Source organism: Salmo trutta, chromosome 28 (assembly GCF_901001165.1).
Source record: "Salmo trutta chromosome 28, fSalTru1.1, whole genome shotgun sequence".
NCBI lineage: Eukaryota > Metazoa > Chordata > Actinopteri > Salmoniformes > Salmonidae > Salmo > Salmo trutta.
This window is the reverse complement of record NC_042984.1, coordinates 14,098,392-14,118,845: the sequence shown is the minus strand read 5'-3', so window position 1 is coordinate 14,118,845 and position 20,454 is coordinate 14,098,392. Positions and strand designations below refer to the sequence as shown.

At 44.9% G+C, this 20,454-nt stretch overlaps 1 protein-coding gene across 1 annotated transcript in view; it reads left to right on the top strand.

Annotated features, from left to right (window-relative positions):
- Window positions 1-20,454, top strand: part of LOC115165553 (arf-GAP with GTPase, ANK repeat and PH domain-containing protein 2) — a 29,276-nt gene that overhangs the window by 6,570 nt on the left and 2,252 nt on the right. The window contains exons 2-15 of the mRNA XM_029718747.1: window positions 8,654-8,712; window positions 8,937-9,024; window positions 9,124-9,209; window positions 11,322-11,463; window positions 11,667-11,801; window positions 12,087-12,208; window positions 13,460-13,636; window positions 13,882-13,962; window positions 14,067-14,171; window positions 15,978-16,254; window positions 16,382-16,513; window positions 17,089-17,240; window positions 18,782-18,872; window positions 19,139-19,361. Of these exons, the coding sequence (XP_029574607.1) occupies window positions 8,654-8,712; window positions 8,937-9,024; window positions 9,124-9,209; window positions 11,322-11,463; window positions 11,667-11,801; window positions 12,087-12,208; window positions 13,460-13,636; window positions 13,882-13,962; window positions 14,067-14,171; window positions 15,978-16,254; window positions 16,382-16,513; window positions 17,089-17,240; window positions 18,782-18,872; window positions 19,139-19,361 (1,870 nt within the window). The remainder of the gene's footprint in view (window positions 1-8,653; window positions 8,713-8,936; window positions 9,025-9,123; window positions 9,210-11,321; window positions 11,464-11,666; window positions 11,802-12,086; window positions 12,209-13,459; window positions 13,637-13,881; window positions 13,963-14,066; window positions 14,172-15,977; window positions 16,255-16,381; window positions 16,514-17,088; window positions 17,241-18,781; window positions 18,873-19,138; window positions 19,362-20,454) is intronic.

Below are 20,454 nucleotides of genomic sequence, written 5' to 3'. Positions count from 1 at the left end.
GAGAAGATCTGCAAAGAGGAGTGGGACAAAATCCATCCTGAGATGTGTGCAAACCTGGTGGCCAACTACAAGAAACGTCTGACCTCTGTGATTGCCAACAAGGGTTTTGCCACCAAGTACTAAGTCATGTTTTGCAGAGGGGTCAAATACTTATTTCCCTCATTAAAATGCTAATCATTTTATAACATTTTTGACATGCTTTTTTCAGGATTTTTTTGTTGTTATTCTGTCTCTCACCGTTCAAATAAACCTACTATTAAAATTATAGACTGATTATTTCTTTGTAAGTGGGCAAACGTACAAAATCAGCAGGGGATCAAATACTTTTTTCCCCCACTGTAAATGCAATTCAGTTTTCACATCAATACTGTAACGTCTGCTTCCAACTCACACTCGCAAACACGTAGATCCCCTGAAAGCAGCTCATTTTCCAGCCCACTTTCCAGCTCACACTCTCAAACACATAGATCCCCTGAACGCAGCTCCCAATCACCTGAATTCTGATCACCTGTTCACACACCTGTATGTCATTACCACTTAGTTCAGTTCTTTGCACCCTGTCATTGTGAGGTATTGTTTGTTTTTGTACACATTCTAGTCAGAGCGCTGTTTATTTCCATATTAGTCCTCCTGTGTATCATAGGTTTTGGCTGTCCTCACTAACGGCGCCTTTTTGACTATTCCCTGCCTGTACTTTAGCCTATTGGATATCCTGTTATCTACCTATTACCCGATCTCCCGGACTACGTTACTAGCCTTTTCCCTGCCTGTACTGTTGCCCTTTTGGACCCTCTGTGTATGACCTTCTGCCTGCCCCTGGACCCAGCTACCTGCCTCCTCCTGTGGTCCTTAACTAATAAACACCTGCTGCGCCCTGCGCTTGAAACCAGGCCTCTGTCTCCTATTGTATTCATTACAAATACATGGGTTCATTATGACATAATATGGATTACAGATTTAATAGTCCTTTCCTCTACACCTCATCACCTCCCTCTTTACAACAAGGAGAGTGCGTGAGAGCAAGAGCGAGAGAGAGGGTGATGAGGGGGGGAGGAGCAATGAAGAGCTGGGACAGTGCGCAGTCTGCATGCTGAGAGGCAGAGAGGTAAAAAAAAAGAGAGAGAGAGAGGGGAAGAAGAGAAACAGGGTTTTCCTTCTCTGTTTGGTTTGGCACTCACCCAAGAAGGGGATCTAGAGGAGGGCTTGAGAAGATATTCTCTCCGTTTCCATACTCTCAGGTACCAGCTGTGCGACTGGGTTTTGGACTCATGTCGTACCTGTTGTCTGTATAGCAGAAAGATTCAGAGCCAGAGATGTTGTGTTCATTGCAGAGGCTTGGCTCAGCCACACAGACCGGTGGCTCTATGGACATGCACAATGCCTGACACGATTGAAGGACACAGGAACTGACGGAAAGAGCCGTGATGGTGGCCGGGCGCTGTGACTCGGTCATGCATCTCCAGATCTCTGCCTGCGATTGGATCCTAGTGGCTTTCTCTTCCTGATCCACATCAAACCTAATCACTGTGCCGTCTGTCTCTCGCTCAGACCTTTCTCTGAGTAGAGGCTGCTGTCAGAACACATGGCTGAAGAGGATAACCCATAGTCTGAACTGCACTCTGTGAGGATATTTTCTGATACCGTACAAAGGTTTTTTTTTCCAACATGGGAGTATTGAAATCCTTCAGATTTTCCTGACACTCTTGATCGACAGTTTCAGTGAAATGGGATTTTTTTCCTTCTGATTTGCGTTTTGCATAGAATATGGGACAGGAAGTTGACAGGAAGTAGAACACTATTGGAGATGTGGGAGCGGCAACACAACACAAATAGAATCAAGTTAATAATTGAAACCATATTATACAGCTGATTTTTATACTCACTTTTATCCAGATGTTTTTACTGTAGGATGTTTTAACACAACTGGAACGCTACTGAATGGATTTCAGTCTCTTTTGATATTTGTGGCAGAAGATGGTATTTTTGTACATTGCAACAAAATGAATGGAAGTTTAATTGAAACACTGACAATGCATGACTGGAATCCTACATCTAAAAGCAATGAAGAGGGAGAAGAGGGGAGTGAAGTAAAGGAATAAATACATCTTAGAGCAGGTATAGCAGTTCTGTTCTAATCCCTCGAGGAGATACTTCAGCTCTCTCTCTCTTCAGCTCTCTCTCTCTCTTCAGCTCTCTCTCTCTTCAGCTCTCTCTCTCTTCAGCTCTCTCTCTCTTCAGCTCTCTCTCTCTTCAGCTCTCTCTCTCTTCAGCTCTCTCTCTCTTCAGCTCCCTCTCTCTTCAGCTCCCTCTCTCTTCAGCTCTCTCTCTCTTCAGCTCCCTCTCTCTTCAGCTCTCTCTCTCTTCAGCTCTCTCTCTCTTCAGCTCCCTCTCTCTTCAGCTCCCTCTCTCTTCAGCTCCCTCTCTCTTCAGCTCTCTCTCTCTTCAGCTCTCTCTCTCTTCAGCTCTCTCTCTCTTCAGCTCTCTCTCTCTTCAGCTCCCTCTCTCTCTTCAGCTCCCTCTCTCTTCAGCTCTCTCTCTCTTCAGCTCTCTCTCTCTTCAGCTCCCTCTCTCTTCAGCTCCCTCTCTCTCTTCAGCTCCCTCTCTCTTCAGCTCCCTCTCTCTTCAGCTCTCTCTCTCTTCAGCTCTCTCTCTCTTCAGCTCCCTCTCTCTTCAGCTCCCTCTCTCTTCAGCTCTCTCTCTCAGCTCTCTCTCTTCAGCTCTCTCTCTCTTCAGCTCTCTCTCTCTTCAGCTCCCTCTCTCTTCAGCTCCCTCTCTCTTCAGCTCCCTCTCTCTTCAGCTCCCTCTCTCTTCAGCTCCCTCTCTCTTCAGCTCTCTCTCTCTTCAGCTCTCTCTCTCTCTTCAGCTCTCTCTCTCTTCAGCTCTCTCTCTCTTCAGCTCCCTCTCTCTTCAGCTCCCTCTCTCTTCAGCTCCCTCTCTCTTCAGCTCCCTCTCTCTTCAGCTCCCTCTCTCTTCAGCTCTCTCTCTCTTCAGCTCTCTCTCTCTCTTCAGCTCTCTCTCTCTTCAGCTCTCTCTCTCTTCAGCTCCCTCTCTCTTCAGCTCCCTCTCTCTTCAGCTCCCTCTCTCTCACTTGTTCTCTATCTAGGTTTGCTCCCACCTGCTGTCATATTCTTTTGAGGATTAGGATTTCAAAGCTTGTCAGTCATTCATCCATGTCAGTGTCAGCTCTTTCTGAATGTATCTGTCTATGGTGTGTCTACCGGAGCCTGATCACATGAGCCAAGCCGACACACTGCACCAGGGCACCACCTACCTCATCTCCCTCACCCTGGTTAAGGTAGAGGCTGTGGAAGCGCATGGAGGGGAGCAGGCCAGGTCAATCACCCAGGGGAGGAAGCCTGGGGATGGGTCAGAGAAGGGACAGACCCTGAGTACACAGGAGAACCAGGAAGATGTTTCTGTCCTGGAGGGTGGGAAAGGTAGTGAACTCAAACTAGAGGAGAGGAAATCACCCTTGAGAGACAAGGCACCTTGTGTGCCGATGTTCTTCCCAAAGAAAGTGGCAAGTTATAAGACGGTGACAATGTCATTATCTCCTCCACTGTTGACAATGTGAAGACGGAAATGTTACCGTGTGGAGAAGAATGCAGCAGGGGAGAAAGAGGACAACCAGACAACAACAGTCACCTCAAAAGTAATAACATGCAGCACAACTACACCACAGAGCTGGACACCCGTGGTGGTAGCAGTCGACCCCAACCACACCCCGACCAGGGGCAATATCCCTGTACGCACGCCTGGTCAGGGTCCGGAATCCCTGCTGAATACACACAGCCTGTTGGCCAGCCCGGTGACCAGCCGCCGGGAGCCAAGGGATGTCAAGGAGGCCAAGCGAAGCCCTACACCAGCCCAGACCCTGGACTTCAGAGACAGCAGAATCCCAACCTGTTCCCCTGGTCCCAGTCGGGCCTCCTGGGATGAGAATGGTGAGGGTCGAGGCCAGATCTCAGGGTCAGGGAGGTAGGGATGAAACTGAGGACAGAGCAGGGAAGAGAGAAAGAGGGACTGATGAAGCTGGTGCCAGAGCAGGGAAGAGAGAAAGAGTGACTGATGAAGCTGGGGCCAGAGCAGGGAAGAGAGAAAGAGTGGCTGATGAAGCTGGTGCCAGAGCAGGGAAGAGAGAAAGAGTGACTGATGAAGCTGGTGCCAGAGCAGGGAAGACAGAAAGAGTGACTGATGAAGCTGGTGCCAGAGCAGGGAAGACAGAAAGAGTGACTGATGAAGCTGGTGCCAGAGCAGGGAAGAGAGAAAGAGTGACTGATAGAGCTGCTACACAGTAGGGAAAAGGAGGAATGGATGCAAAGCGAGACGATCCCAGGATGGGGAGACTGAAGATAAATTCTGCTTCTCTACTTGCTCCTGTCACCCTGGTCCCCAAGCCCCCATGCAGAGGCAACAGCTGTACCCTGGATAACACTGACCCTTAAAGTCAGGCAGAGGACTTCTGTGTGGCCAGAGAGAACATCCAGATACAGCCTGGTCCCCACAATCAGCAGGGACAAAAGGGCTCTGCTCAAGATCGTAAGATGCTCAAGTTCAACAGTGGGATCTTCACCAGTCTCTGTCTCAGCTACCACTTCCTCTAACACAGCAATACATCCCCCTGTCAGCAATATACACAGACAGTCTAGTGAGGAGGAAGGTACAGTAGAACACACACACACACACACACACATGCACGGAAAGAAACACACACACATATGCACACACGCACGGAAACACACACACGTAAACACACACAACCTCACTTCTTATACCGCTCTGGGTTGAAATAGGTTACTTAATAAAGATAAAGAGCAACTGTCTGTTTGCAGTTTTTTCAGCCACCATGTAACAAAAAAGTCAAGAAGGAATCAAACGAGTATTCATTTAATTCTAGTCTAGTCTAGTATTTAATCCATATGTAGAGGAATTCATTTGAAATGGAGGGAAAAGAATGAAACCTTCTGAGAGCATCACATACATTTGATATAGAGCCCATTATAAAATGGATGTCGTGTCTGTGAGGATGAAATTTAAAGCCATGCGTAACTGTAAAAGGATGATACACGATAGTCCTTTTGATCTCTGAGTTGACAATAGAGCTATAATCTCTGAGTTGACAATAGAGCTATAATCTCTGAGTTGACAATAGAGCTATAATCTCTGAGATGACAATAGAGCTATAATCTCTGAGTTGACAATAGAGCTATAATCTCTGAGTTGACAATAGAGCTATAATCTCTGAGTTGACAATAGAGCTATAATCTCTGAGTTGACAATAGAGCTATAATCTCTGAGTTGACAATAGAGCTATAATCTCTGAGTTGACAATAGAGCTATAATCTCTGAGATGACAATAGAGCTATAATCTCTGAGTTGACAATAGAGCTATAATCTCTGAGATGACAATAGAGCTATAATCTCTGAGCTGACAATAGAGCTATAATCTCTGAGTTGACAATAGAGCTATAATCTCTGAGCTGACAATAGAGCTATAATCTCTGAGCTGACAATAGAGCTATAATCTCTGAGTTGACAATAGAGCTATAATCTCTGAGCTGACAATAGAGCTATAATCTCTGAGATGACAATAGAGCTATAATCTTGGACAGTTGTAATATAATTACCTTCTGAACGGAACGGGGGTGATTTGACGCAGCCTGAAGGGGTATTCTCTCCACAGCGTAGCTACACTGTGTTTGTCCCAAATGACACCCTTTTCCCTTTTTAGTGCACTACTTTTGACCAGGGCCCTTTGGGTGCACTATATAGGGAATAGGGTGCCATTGGGATATAGACACTGTGTTAACTCTCATAATGATCCTAATTGTTAAAGCCAGAGCTATATATTATGGATGTACTGTATACCGTGCTTCTACACCTGCATGGCTTGCTGTTTGGGGTTTTAGGCTGGGTTTCTGTACAGCACTTTGAGATATCAGCTGATGTAAGAAGGGCTATATAAATACATTTGATTTGATTTGATTTACTACATTGGTTAAAGCACAGGCTGTGCCACCTTGACTATCTGTGATTTTGTGTATTTGTTGGCTGCTGCTTGGGCTTATTTCTGTCTCCAAAACTGAAGGGGTTTGTGGGGACATTTGACAATCTGAAGTACAATTACAGCTAATATCCGTAATCCATATATTTGATGGTTCGCCTGCCCTGATTGACTATTCCTCCACAAATCTCTCTCTCTCTCGCTCTCGCTCTCGCTCTCGCTCTCGCTCTCGCTCTCGCTCTCTCTCTCTCTCTCTCTCGCTCTCGCTCTCGCTCTCGCTCTCTCTCTCGCTCTCGCTCTCTGTCTCTCTCGCTCTCGCTCTCTCTCTCTCTCTCTCTCTCGCTCTCTCTCTCTCTCTCTCTCTCTCTCTCTCTCTCTCTCTCTCTCTCTCTCTCTCTCTCTCGCTCTCGCGCTCTCTCTCTCTCTCTCTCTCTCTCTCTCGCTCTCACTCTCACTCTCTCTCTCTCTCTCTCTCTCTCGCTCTCGCTCTCGCTCTCGCTCTCTCTCTCTCTCTCTCTCTCTCGCTCGCTCTCTCTCTCTCTCTCTCTCTCTCTCTTCCCTGCATTTCACATCACCAACCATCAGTCTGACATTCTTAACTATATAAATAATAAATATGCCCTTTTTGGAGAAGTTAATTAAACTTCAAAAGCCCTTCATCTGCCTCTGGCACATACCATGTATTTCAAGAACAATAACATGGAAACATGAATAATGTCTGTGGAGGGTAGTGACAAGCTGTTTCACTGGTATTGGCTTGCAGCTTGTGTTAATTACTTGATTGCAATGCTTTTGTGTTTTCTCAATATGAGTATGGGCCTGGAGTGTATAGTATTCATGCTGGTACACATCGCATGTGTTCTGTGTCTAGTCATGTATGGTATGTGTTCTCTCTGGGCAAGAGCAGAATCAGCCTAGCAGGGTCTGGGGGAAAAGGTTTCCATCGCAACACAGGGGTGCTGTGTGTGTGAGTGAGTGAGTGAGTGAGTGAGTGAGTGAGTGAGTGAGTGAGAGAGAGAGAGAGAGAGAGAGAGAGAGAGAGAGAGAGAGAGAGAGAGAGAGAGAGAGAGACTTCTAATGTTCCCAGGAAGAATAGAAGGGTTCTTTGAATGTCAGTTACACTACAATAGTGTCTTCATACAGTGCAGGGAGAGAGTCTGGATATTTAGCTTTATACATAGTGATTTGTAGGCAGCTGTATAAGGATCATGCTGTCTGATTGCTTTGGCAACATGTCTCATGTGGTCTGGCGCGTAAAGAGCCCTTTGGCTTGAGTTGAATACGTCTCTCTCTATGTTACGGGAAGCTGCCTGTGAAAAACACAATTTTGTAATCTCTCTCTTTCTCTGGCCCTATTGTGTCTTCCCTCCTTGTGCATCTGTGTTGGCCTGCATCTTTGAGGAACTGACATCACTGAGTAGTAGACTGCTGGCTCTGGTCCTACCACAGCAACACAGAGTCACTCAACTGCCTGCAGACACAGAGCGTCAGAGGGTGTGGGGGTGTGAGCATCATATTGCATTGGGGGCATGTCTGGCCCAGCAGGGACAGTAACAGTGTTGGTGCTGTTCCATCCCTGACAGTAACAGTGTTGGTGCTGTTCCATCCCTGACAGTAACAGTGTTGGTGCTGTCCCATCCCTGACAGTAACAGTGTTGGTGCTGTTCCATCCCTAACAGTAACAGTGTTGGTGCTGTTCCATCCATGACAGTAACAGTGTTGGTGCTGTTCCATCCCTAACAGTAACAGTGTTGGTGCTGTTCCATCCCTGACAGTAACAGTGTTGGTGCTGTTCCATCCCTGACAGTAACAGTGTTGGTGCTGTTCCATCCCTGACAGTAACAGTGTTGGTGCTGTTCCATCCATGACAGTAACAGTGTTGGTGCTGTTCCATCCCTGACAGTAACAGTGTTGGTGCTGTTCCATCCCTGACAGTAACAGTGTTGGTGCTGTTCCATCCATGACAGTAACAGTGTTGGTGCTGTTCCATCCCTGACCGTGATGGTGTTGGTGCTGTTCCATCCCTGACCGTGATGGTGTTGGTGCTGTTCCATCCCTGACAGTAACAGTGTTGGTGCTGTTCCATCCCTGACCGTGATGGTGTTGGTGCTGTTCCATCCCTGACTGTGACAGTGTTGGTGCTGTTCCATCCCTGACTGTGACAGTGTTGGTGCTGTTCCATCCCTGACAGTAACAGTGTTGGTGCTGTTCCATCACTGACTGTGACAGTGTTGGTGCTGTTCCATCCCTGACAGTAACAGTGTTGGTGCTGTTCCATCCCTGACAGTAACAGTGTTGGTGCTGTTCCATCCCTGACAGTAACAGTGTTGGTGCTGTTCCATCCCTGACAGTAACAGTGTTGGTGCTGTTCCATCCCTGACAGTAACAGTGTTGGTGCTGTTCCATCCCTGACAGTAACAGTGTTGGTGCTGTTCCATCCCTGACAGTAACAGTGTTGGTGTTGTTCCATCCCTGACAGTAACAGTGTTGGTGTTGTTCCATCCCTGACTGTGATGGTGTGTGTGTTCCACTGGGAATGCACAGAGCATTCTAAAGCCTAGCAACACACAAAGCGAAAGGAGTCTGATTGTTGTTCCCGTTGAATTATCAAAATGATGATCTCTCCCTCTGTCCCTTTCTCCCAAACAGCTGCTTGTGCAAATAGTCAAGAGTGGACCCTGAGTCGATCCATCCCTGAGCTCCGTGTGGTAAGACAAAGCATCCTCATTGAAGATGAATTGAAAGAAAAGTTAGATAGAGCTTCACCTCTTTTCACACTCTATTTGAGAAAGCTACCATGAGTGAAGATGTTTGTGTGTGTGTGTGTGTGTGTGTGTGTGTGTGTGTGTGTGTGTGTGTGTGTGTGTGTGTGTGTGTGTGTGTGTGTACAGTAGTCTGTGTGTGTGTTTTCTAACTTCTTTAATCTGTGCAGGGGGTGCTGGGAAGTCTTCGGAGTGGCAGGTCAGCGCTGATTAACAGATACATAACAGGCAGTTACATTCCACTAGAGAAGATTGAAGGTAAACATGAAAAACACTTTTGTTGTCCTACCATTTTATCTTTCATAATGGCTCTCTGACACACAATAACTAACCTCTGCTCTGCTGTTCAATTGTCAGGGGGGAGGTATAAGAAGGAGGTGTTGGTAGATGGACAGAGTCATCTATTGCTAATCAGAGAGGAGGCAGGTACTCCTGATGCACAGGTGTGTGTAAATGTACTAGTGTATTTGCTGGAGTGTGTGTACAGTGCATTCGGAAAGTATTCCGACCCCTTGAGTTATTCCACATTTTGTTACATTACAGCCTTATTCTAAAATGGATTAAATTGTTTTTTCCCCTCACCAATCTACACACAATACCACATAATGACAAAGCAAAAACAGATTTTTAGACATTTTTTCAATTGTATAAAAAAAACTGAAATATCACATTTACATAAGTATTTAGACTCTTTACACAGTACTTTGTTGAAGCACCTTTGGCAGCGATTACAGCCATCGAGTCGTCTTGGGTATGACGCTACAAGCTTGTTACACCTGTATTTGGGGAGTTTCTCCCATTCCTCTCTGCAGATCCTCTCAAGCTCTGTCTGGTTGGATGGGGAGCGTCCAGAGATGTTCGATCGGGTTCAAGTCCTGGCTCTGGCTGGGCCACTCAAGGACATTCAGAGACTTGTCCCGAAGCCACTCCTGCATTGTCTTGGCTGTGTGTTTTGGGTTGTTGTCCTGTTGTCCTGTTGTCCAATTCTGAGGTCCTGCGCTCTGGAGCAGGTGCTCTGGAGCAAGTTTTCATCAAGCATCTCTCCGTACTTTGCTCCATTCATCTTTCCCTTGATCCTGACTAGTCTCCCAGTCCCCGCCACTGAAAAACATCCTGACAGCATGATGCTGCCACCACCATGCTTCACTGTAGGGATGGTGTCAGGTTTCCTCCAGACGTGATGCTTGGCATTCAGGCCAAAGAGTTCAATCTTGGTTTCATCAGACCAGAGAATCTTGTTTCTCATGGTCTGAGAGTCCTTTAGGTGCCTTTTGGCAAACTCCAAGCATGCTGTCATGCCTTTTACTGAGGAGTGGCTTCCGTCTGGCCACTCTAACATAATGGCCTGCTTTCCTGGTTAAATAAAGGTTAAATAAAAATAAAACAACTTGATTGGAGTCCACCTGTGGTAAATTCAATTTATTGGACATGTTTTGGAAAGGCGCACACCTGTCTTTATAAGGTCACATGTTTAACAGTGCATGTCAGATGCAAAAACCAAGCCATGAGGTCGAAGGAATTGTCCATAGAGCTCCAAGACAGGATTGTATCCAGGCACATATCTGGGGAAGGGTACAAAAAAATTCTGCAGCATTTTAGGTCCCGAAGAACACAGTGGCCTCCATAATTCTTAAATGGAAGAAGTTTAGAACCCCGGCCAAACTGAGCAATCGGGGGAGAAGGGCCTTGGTCAGAGAGGATCTGATCAACGTAAACAGGATGCCCCTGAGCTCAATTTCCAGTCTCATAGCAAAGGATCTGAATACTTGTGTAAATAAGGTATTTGTCACGTCCTGACCAGCAGAGGGAGTAATTGTATTAGTATTTGGTCAGGACGTGGCAGAAGGGTATTTGTTTTGTATGGTTCGGGGTGGTGGTTTGTTAAGTAAGGTATTTTATTTATGTATTCCGGGGGGGTTTGGGTTATGTTCTATGTTTGTATTTCTATGTTCTTTCTAGTTCTTTGTATTTCTATGTCTAGGTTTGGGTGTTGGACTCTCAATTGGAGGCAGGTGTTTTTAGTTGCCTCTGATTGAGAGTCCTATATATAGGTATGTGTTTTGTAGTTTGTGGGAGATTGTTCTGTGTATAGCCTTGCGCCTTACCAGCCTGGATATAGTCGTTGTGTTTCCTTTGTGTATGTGTTTATTTTGGTTCTCCTTCTTCACCAAATAAAAGAAGATGAGTGCACATATTCCTGCTGCGTTTTGGTCCACTTTATCCGACGACAACCGTTACAGTCTTTCTGTTTTGTATTTTTTATACATTTGCAAAAATGTCTGAAAGCTTGTTTTCACGTTGTCGTTATGGGGTATTGTGTGTAGATTGATGAAGACATTTTTTAAATGAATACATTTTAGAATAAGGCTGTAGGGGAAAGGGGTCTGAATACTTTCCGAATGCCCTGTATACCTTGTTGCATTGTTGTTGATGTGCAATGATGTGTTGAGTTAGATTGTAATTATTTCTAACTCATCAAAATCCTTATCCTGACCCATCTTGCACTCGTCTCCCTCTCGCTTCTCTTCCCTCTCCTACCAAATCTCTGTCTGTAGTTCAGCAACTGGGTAGATGCAGTGGTCCTTGTGTTCAGTCTGGAGAATGAGGCCAGCTTCCAGGATGTGTACCAGCTGTACAGCCAGCTCAACACACACCGCAGCAGTGCTGACATCCCAATTGTTGTGGTTGGGACTCAAGGTAAGGGACATGGAGGAATGAAAATGGATGGATATGTTCAGGGAAATGTAAGAGGGCAGATGGATAGCATCTGCAGAAGCATTAGTCTTATTTTATATAATTAGATGGAAGAAAGTGAGCATATACTGTACAAGCTACTGTAGCCTATATGACTTCATCTCAGTGTCTGAAGCCCCACGGTCTCCACTGTCCTCTTTCTATAGACAAAATCAGCAGTACCAACCCACGTGTGATTGAGGACATGCGTGCCCGGCAGCTATGTGTTGATGTGAGGCACTGTGTGTTCTATGAGACCTGTGCCACCTATGGGCTCAACGTAGACCGGGTTTTTCAGGAGGGTGAGTTAACTGAAATTGAGCATTGGTGTCAGAGCTGGGGACCCAAAGGTACAGACACATTACCATTGTTTTAACACAATAAATCATTCCGGTCGCACTATACACAAATGCTTCACAAATCATTTAAAAGCAATGTCATTCTACATAAAGGATTATATCACAAGTCTATGTTGTTTGACCAGAGATGCATGGCTGTACTTACTTACCTAACACATACAATTCACATCCTGAAGTAATGAGCGATGAGTGCCATCTCACTAGTGCAGTATTTCTCTCTCCTCTCAGCTGCCCAGAAAATAGTCACACAGAAGAAACAGTCTGCATTCCTGGCCTCCTGCAAGTCTCTTCCTAACTCCCCGAGTCACTCTGGGGGCTCCACATCGGGGTCAGCATCCTTCACTGGACAGGTAACATGCCTCACACTGTTCACATCTGTCTTTTTCTCAGGCTTATCTCTTCTGTGTTGTTGACAGAAAATCAATACTGTAGTGCAGTGGGACCCACAGTACCAGCTACAGTACTGAAGCTCCTCCTATAGGCCTTAACCTTGAGCTGTGGCTAGATACATTGTTGTCACCCACAATAAAATCAGGGAGGGGACTGTGGATCTGTCTCCTACATTAGTACAATATCTCAGACAGCACTGGCCTGATTTTGACAAAATTTGGGTGAATGATGCGTCTTGCCATAGAGAGCTGGCTTTTATACAATTACACTGATTGGCTAGATGGTTGTGCGATCACAACAGATTTAAAATGCAAACTTTTAAAGGTCACACCCCTCACCCAATTTGACCAAGTCATGAAATTCGGTACATAGGTCACTCTCCTCACAAGGACCAAATTTGCCTCAGGGACCCATAAGGTCCACAATGATGGATTTTCCACCATTTTGAATTTTGTGAAAAACACATAAAAGGCTACTCTTTTGGCACCGAATCACCGATCTGCACACATCTTGTTATGTGGCAGCTATGGACAAAGATGTCTCAACGCAATATTTTCCAGACTAGCACCTAAAACATCATGGCCAATATTAACCAATAAACATTCACGAGGGCGTATTCTGGCACAGAAATGCAAATCAGTCAAGGATATTCATATTGTAACAAAATTTGGTTCACATGTTGCAAACACTGTGAAGATTCAACATATGCAAGAACATTCATGTCGACCACACGATGGCGCTATAACAGGCACATGTCTATTTCTCTTGATCTGTTTGACTCTGAGAGGAAATTTGGCACACATGCTCAGGAATATGAGTCTAGCTAACTCACGTGATATCTCAGACACCACTGGTCCAATTCCGATTAAACTTGGGTGAATTATGCATCTTTCCATAGAGATCCGACATTTACAAAATTATACTGATTGGCCCAAGGCGGGAGTTTTTTGTTCATCTGGGGGGTTAAAAGAGGCCCTTGATGGATTCAAAGAATGGTTCAAAATGTTTGGGAACCACAGATGTAGGATTTATTCTAGTAGATACCAAATGTATTCAGGAGGAAGAGCATGTTGTCTTGTCCGTTTGTCTAGTTTTCTCTGTTTCATCTCATTTGTCCACACCCCATCCTCTCTCTGTATTCCTTGTGCCACTCTCCGTCTGCCCTCTTGTCCATCCCCCTGTCTGTCCCCCTGTCCTCCCCTCCCTCTCAGGCCAGTAATGGAGGACTGAATAGTGGCTACCCCTCCTCACTACCCTCCACCCCTGTGATCAGCCACAGAGAGCTGCGAGGCGGGGCAGGGGCGGTGGCTGCGGTAGAGGGGGGTGGCAGTATCACCTCCTCAGGGTCCATGAGAAACATCCCTCAACGGCGGACCTCTCTGTTCAAGGTCAGTTACTGTTCTCAGAATCTCTGGTGATCAAATTATTGGAATCTTTCATCAACGGAACAATGTTCCAAAGAGCCATATAGTTCGAACAAGCTGATTTCTAAACAGAGCTAAAAATAACTGTACAGTTTAACATACAGTAATAGTCACACAGTTTCGCATCTGTCCTGTACACTTGTGTCAGTCCATATTTATACCTGTCACTCTCATCTCTAACCCTATAATGTTGATACAACTTCTCTCAGAACCGTCGAGGCAGTGGCAGTGAAAAGAACGTTGACCCTAAAGGTGACGTGGGCAGCGGCCGGGCCATCGCTATCAAACAGGTCCGTGTGACACACACTGGATATTGTGTATAATGAATAGATTAGATCCAGTTCTTCAGTCATGGAAGGGAACTTAATGACATTAAACCCATTGTTTGTAACAGAGTATCCTATCAAAGCGGAGTGGGAGCTCACTGAACAAAGAGTGGAAGAAGAAATATGTCACTCTGTCCAACAACGGCTCACTGGTCTATCACCCCAGCCACAATGTAAGTCACACCACAATCAACCAGACCAACACCAGTAACATGATCTCGTCTTAGTTATAAGATAAGAAAAATATATACAATACCAGTCAAAAGTTTGGACACACCTACTCATTCGAGGGTTTTTCTTTATTTTTTACTATTTTCTACATTGTAGAATAACAGTGACGACATCAAAACTATGACATAACACATGGAATCATGTAGTAACCCAAAAAGTGTTAAACAAATAAAAATATATTTTAGATGTTAGTTTCTTCAAAGTAGCCACCCTTTGCCTTGATGGCAGCTTTGCACACTCTTGGCATTCTCTCAACCAGCTTCATGAGGTAGTCACCTGGAATGCATATCAATTAACAGGTGTGCCTTGTTAAAAGTTAATTTGTGGAATCTCTTTCCTTCTTAATGTGTTTGAGCCAATCAGTTGTGTTGTGACATGGTAGCGGTGGTATACAGAAGATAGCCCTATTTGGTAAAATACCATGGCAAGAACAGTTCAAATAAGCAAAGAGAAATGACAGTCCATCATTACCTTAAGACACGAAGGTCAGTCAATCCGGAACATTTCAAGAACTTTGAGAGTTTCTTCCAGTGCAGTCACAAAAAACGTCAAGCGCTATGATGAAACTGGCTCTCACAAGGACCGTCACAGGAAAGGAAGACCCAGAGTTACCTCTGCTGCAGAGGATAAGTTCATTAGAGTTACAAGCCTCAGATTGCAGCCCAAATAAATGCTTCACAGAGTTCAAGTAATAGACACATCTCAACATCGACTGTTCAGAGGAGACTGTGAATCAGGCCTTCATGGACGAATTGCTGGAAAGAAACCACTACTAAAGGACACCAATAACAAGAAGAAACTTGCTTGGGCCAAGAAACACGGGCAATGGACATTAGACCGGTGGAAATCTGTCCTTTGGTCTGATGAGTCCAAATTTGAGATTTTTGTGAGATGCAGAGTAGGTGAACGGATGATTTCCACATGTGTAGTCCCCACCCTGAAGCATGGAGGTGTGATGGTGTGGAGGTGCTTTGCTGGTGACACTGTGGGTGATTTATTTAGAATTCAAGGCACACTTAACCAGCATGTCTACCACAGCATTCTGCTGCGCTACGCCATCCCATCTGGTTTGCACTTAGTGGGACTATCATTTGTTTTTCAACAGGACAATGACCCAACACACCTCCAGGCTGTGTAAGGGCTATTTGACCAAGAAGGAGAGTGATGGAGTGCTGCGTCAGATGACCTGGCCTCCACAATCACTTGACCTCAACCCAATTGAGATGGTTTGGGATGAGTTGGACCGCAGAGTGAAGGAAAAGCTGCCAACAAGTGCTCAGCATATGTGGGAACTCCTTCAAGGCTGTTGGAAAATCATTCCAGGTGAAGCTGGTTGAGAAAATGCCAAACATGTGCAAGGCTGTCATCAAGGAAATGTGGCTACTTTGAAGAATCTTAAAATCTAAAATAGATTTTGATTTGTTTAACACTTTTTTTTGGTTACTACATGATTCCATATGTGTTATTTCTTAGTTTTGATGTCTTTACTATTATTCTACAATGTAGAAAATAAAGAAAAACCCTTGAATGGGTAGGTGTGTCCAAACTTTTGACTGGTACTGTATATATATATTTTTTTATGATGTTAAATTAGTTGAAATCTATTTTGATGTGAGAATTCACTGTGTTGAGAACTGTAATACACAGTAAAATTGCAATATTTCGAGAAAAAAAAAACATTTCATTTCTAGTCTACTGAAATTTAGCAAATCATCCTAGTTTAACAGGTATGATCTTGGTGGTTTCAGGACTATATACAGAATTCTCACGCTAAAGAGATCGACCTACTGCGTGTCACAGTCAAGGTTCCAGGGAAACGCCCACCGAGGGCAGTCCCCCCTTATGGGCCCTCCCCTGGCCTGAACGGTGTGGCCAAGGATGCTGCAACCACAGAGAGCGCCAGTGCCCCATTGTTGCCACCAAGCCTTGTGCCTGTTGAAGAACAGCCTGGTGCATTGTCTTCTCCCGGAGATAGAGGAGTAAAACGTTGTCCATCGACACTGTCCAGCAAGTCACATAGTGCTGGTATGTCAAATGTTATAATAAAAGGTTTCTAATATACAGTATGTCAATGTGGACTTTGGAGCATGATAGTACCAGAGCTGCAAGTTCCTCAACACATAATAGTGTTTTATTCATCTTTTTACCCCAGATGCTATTGAAGGAGCAACCAGTCCCCCTTTTGGAAAAGATGGTCAATCCTCTCCAATGATGGACAAAAGGAAGAAAACAAGGAAGAAGAGTATGAACCAGAAAGGCGACACAGCCATTGGACAGGCTGAAGGTGAGCTCTAGGCCTCCTACTGTACATCTCCACCAGATTATTCTGCACTCTTTATATACATCTCTTTTGCTGTTATTTTCCTTCTTCATCTAATGCTAATCTGGGCTAAGCTGTTGCCCTGCAGCCAAACACAAAATGTGGAAATTAAAAAGCTTGGTAGCTTGAGAAACATTAACAAGACAGGTACCAACAAGGAACAGTGAGGAGCTGACTGGCTCACTGAATCTACCTGTGTGTTATGCCTGTTTGTCTGTTTGTCTCTCTACCTAACAAGTGAATTACACATTTTGGATTGACCTGTGATTTGTAAGGTTTGTTGTTTGTTTTAGTTACTTTCTTTCTCTCAATCACCCTTTTTCAACTTTTTGCATCATGCACAATGTCTGCCTGCTCGGTGTCCTTTTTTTAAATGATCAGCGAACATCTCATGGCGATGAATTGAGTCTGTGTTTATGCTGGTTACATGTGCTTTTTGTGTATGTACTGTAAAGAAGTGTTAGGATTTGAACTTATTAAATGGGGCGGATTAATGGTATTACATTTTCCAAATTTCCCTTGCCAACGTGTCTTTGTAGATGAAGAAAATACTGGCTTCATCATCGTGTCCAGCACGGGGCAGACGTGGCACTTTGAGGCCCAGAGTCTGGAGGACAGAGATGCCTGGGTGACGGCCATAGAGAGCCAGATACTGGCCAGCCTGCAATCCTGTGAGAGCCTCAGGAACAAGGCAAGGAACTGACTGGGCAGCACCCTGGGATGTGTGGAAATATGTACTGTTTAAAAATAGTATTCAAAGTTGATTTCTTATAATAGACTATCGCAGACGACACCATTCTGTATACTTCTGGCCCTTCTTTGGACACTGTGTTAACTACCCTCCAGACAAGCTTCAATGCCATACAACTCTCCTTCCGTGGCCTCCAACTGCTCTTAAATACAAGTAAAACTAAATGCATGCTCTTCAACCGATCGCTGCCTGCACCTGCCCGCCTGTCCAGCATCACTACTCTGGACGGTTCTGACTTAGAATATGTGGACAACTACAAATACCTAGGTGTCTGGTTAGACTGTAAACTCTCCTTCCAGACTCACATCAAACATCTCCAATCCAAAGTTAAATCTAGAATTGGCTTCCTATTTCGCAACAAAGCATCCTTCACTCATGCTGCCAAACATACCCTCGTAAAACTGACCATCCTACCGATCCTCGACTTCGGCAATGTCAGTTACAAAATATCCTCCAATACCCTACTCAACAAACTGGATGCAGTCTATCACAGTGCCATCCGTTTTGTCACCAAAGCCCCATATACTACCCACCACTGCGACCTGTACGCTCTCGTTGGCTGGCCCTCGCTTCATACTCGTCGCCAAACCCACTGGCTCCAGGTCATCTACAAGACCCTGCTAGGTAAAGTCCTCCCTTATCTCCGCTCACTGGTCATCATAGCAGCACCCACCTGTAGCACGCGCTCCAGCAGGTATATCTCTCTGGTCACCCCCAAAGCCAATTCCTCCTTTGGCCGTCTCTCCTTCCAGTTCTCTGCTGCCAATGACTGGAACGAACTACAAAAATATCTGAAACTGGAAACACTTATCTCCCTCACTAGCTTTAAGCACCAGCTGTCAGAGCAGCTCACAGATCACTGCACCTATACATAGCCCATCTATAATTTAGCCCAAACAACTACCTCTTCCCCTACTGTATTTATTTATTTATTCATTTTGCTCCTTTGCACCCCATTTATTTGTATTTTGCACTTTCTTCTACTACAAATCTACCATTCCAGTGTTTTACTTGCTATATTAAATTTACTTTGCCACCATGGCCTTTTTGCCTTTACCTCCCTTATCTCACCAAATTTGCTCACATTGTATATAGACTTATTTTTCTGCTGTATTATTGACTGTATGTTTTTTTTACTCCATATGTAACTCTGTGTTGTTGTATGTTGTCGAACTGCTTTGCTTTATCTTGGCCAGGTCGCAATTGTAAATGAGAACTTGTTCTCAACTTGCCTACCTGGTTAAATAAAGGTGAAATAAAAATATATATATATATAAATAGTTGAAATAGTTTTGAATGTTTTATAGTATATAACATGTATATATGTTCCCTGTGGAACCCTGCTGGGGAGTGAAAATAATGCTGATTGGCTGTGTACTGACAGCGTTGCGGTCCAAATTGTTGATTCCTTAGAGATGTATTCAGTCACAATGCACATCCACTTCATACTTGTGAAATGTCAACTATGTGTTCTTTCATAGGCACGGAGGAGCAGCCAGAGTGAGGCGGTGGCCATACAGGCCATCCGCAATGCCAAGGGCAACAGCTTCTGCGTGGACTGTGAAGCACCAAGTGGGTTTCTAGACTTGACCTCCTCTCTCACTCTCTTTATATATCTCTAACTCTCTAGTTAAAATGTATTCTATTCAATGTCCATGCATATGCAAAGAGTTCATTATTATACTATCTACCAGATACAGCCATTAATTTTTTTCAGTAGTAATGAAAAAGTAGTCATTAGTGCAAAATGATTGATTACGTTAGAAGCAGCCTTTCTTTTACTCAATCCCTTACGCTCGATCTCAATCCCTCTGCTCTGGTTTGGATGTCCTCTCCAGACCCCACGTGGGCCAGCCTCAACCTGGGGGCGTTGATCTGCATCGAGTGTTCAGGGATCCACCGTAATCTGGGGACACACCTGTCCCGTGTCCGCTCTCTGGACCTGGATGACTGGCCCAGGGAGCTGACACAGGTTCTGACTGCCATCGGCAACCACTTGGCCAATAGCATCTGGGAATGCCACACCCAGGGCAGACACAAACCCACACCTAACGCCACACGGTGAGGGTCCTGGTTCAGTGTAATAGATAGGAAACATCTGGATGCTTTATTTATGGCCACCTGTCACCTCTGTCCAATGAACACCATTATGTGACTAGAATAAGATTTAAATAGTTGAATCCAAGAATGTGTTGCAGACAATCAAATCAAATCAAAGTTTATATGTCACTTGCGCTGAATACAACAGGTGTAGACCTTACAGTGAAATGCTTACTTACAGGCTCTAATGAATAGTGCAAAAAAGGTATTAGGTGAACAATAGGTGAGTAAAGAAATAAAAACAACAGTAAAAAGACTGAAAAATAAAAGTAGCGAGGCTACATACAGACACCGGTTAGTCAGGCTGATTGAGGTAGTATGTACATGTAGATATGGTTAAAGTGACTATGCATATATGATGAACAGAGGGTAGCAGTAGCGTAAGAGGAGTTGGCGGGTGGTGGGACACAATGCAGATATCCCGGTTAGCCAATGTGCGGGAGCACTGGTTGGTCGGGCCAATTGAGGTGGTATGTACATGAATGTATAGTTAAAGTGACTATGCATATTAGATAAACAGAGAGTAGCAGCAGCGTAAAAGAGGGGTGGGGGGGGGGCACACAATGCAAATAGTCCTGGTAGCCTTTTGATTACCTGTTCAGGAGTCTTATGGCTTGGGGGTAAAAACTGTTGAGAAGCCTTTTTGTCTTAGACTTGGCACTCCGGTACCGCTTGCCATGCGGTAGTAGAGAGAACAGTCCATGACTGGGGGTGGCTGGGGTCTTTGACCATTTTTAGGGCCTTCCTCTGACACAGCCTGGTGTAGAGGTCCAGGATGGCAGGCAGCTTAGCTCCAGTGATGTACTGGGGCGTACGCATTACCCTCTGTAGTGACTTGCGGTCGGAGGCCGAGCAATTGCCGGACCAGGCGGTGATGCAACCAGTCAGGATGCTCTCGATGTTGCAGCTGTAGAACCTTTTGAGGATCTCAGGACCCATGCCAAATCTTTTTAGTTTCCTGAGGGGGAATAGGCTTTGTCATGCCCTCTTCACTGCTGTCTTGGTGTGTTTGGACCATTCTAGTTTGTTGGTGATGTGGACACCAAGGAACATG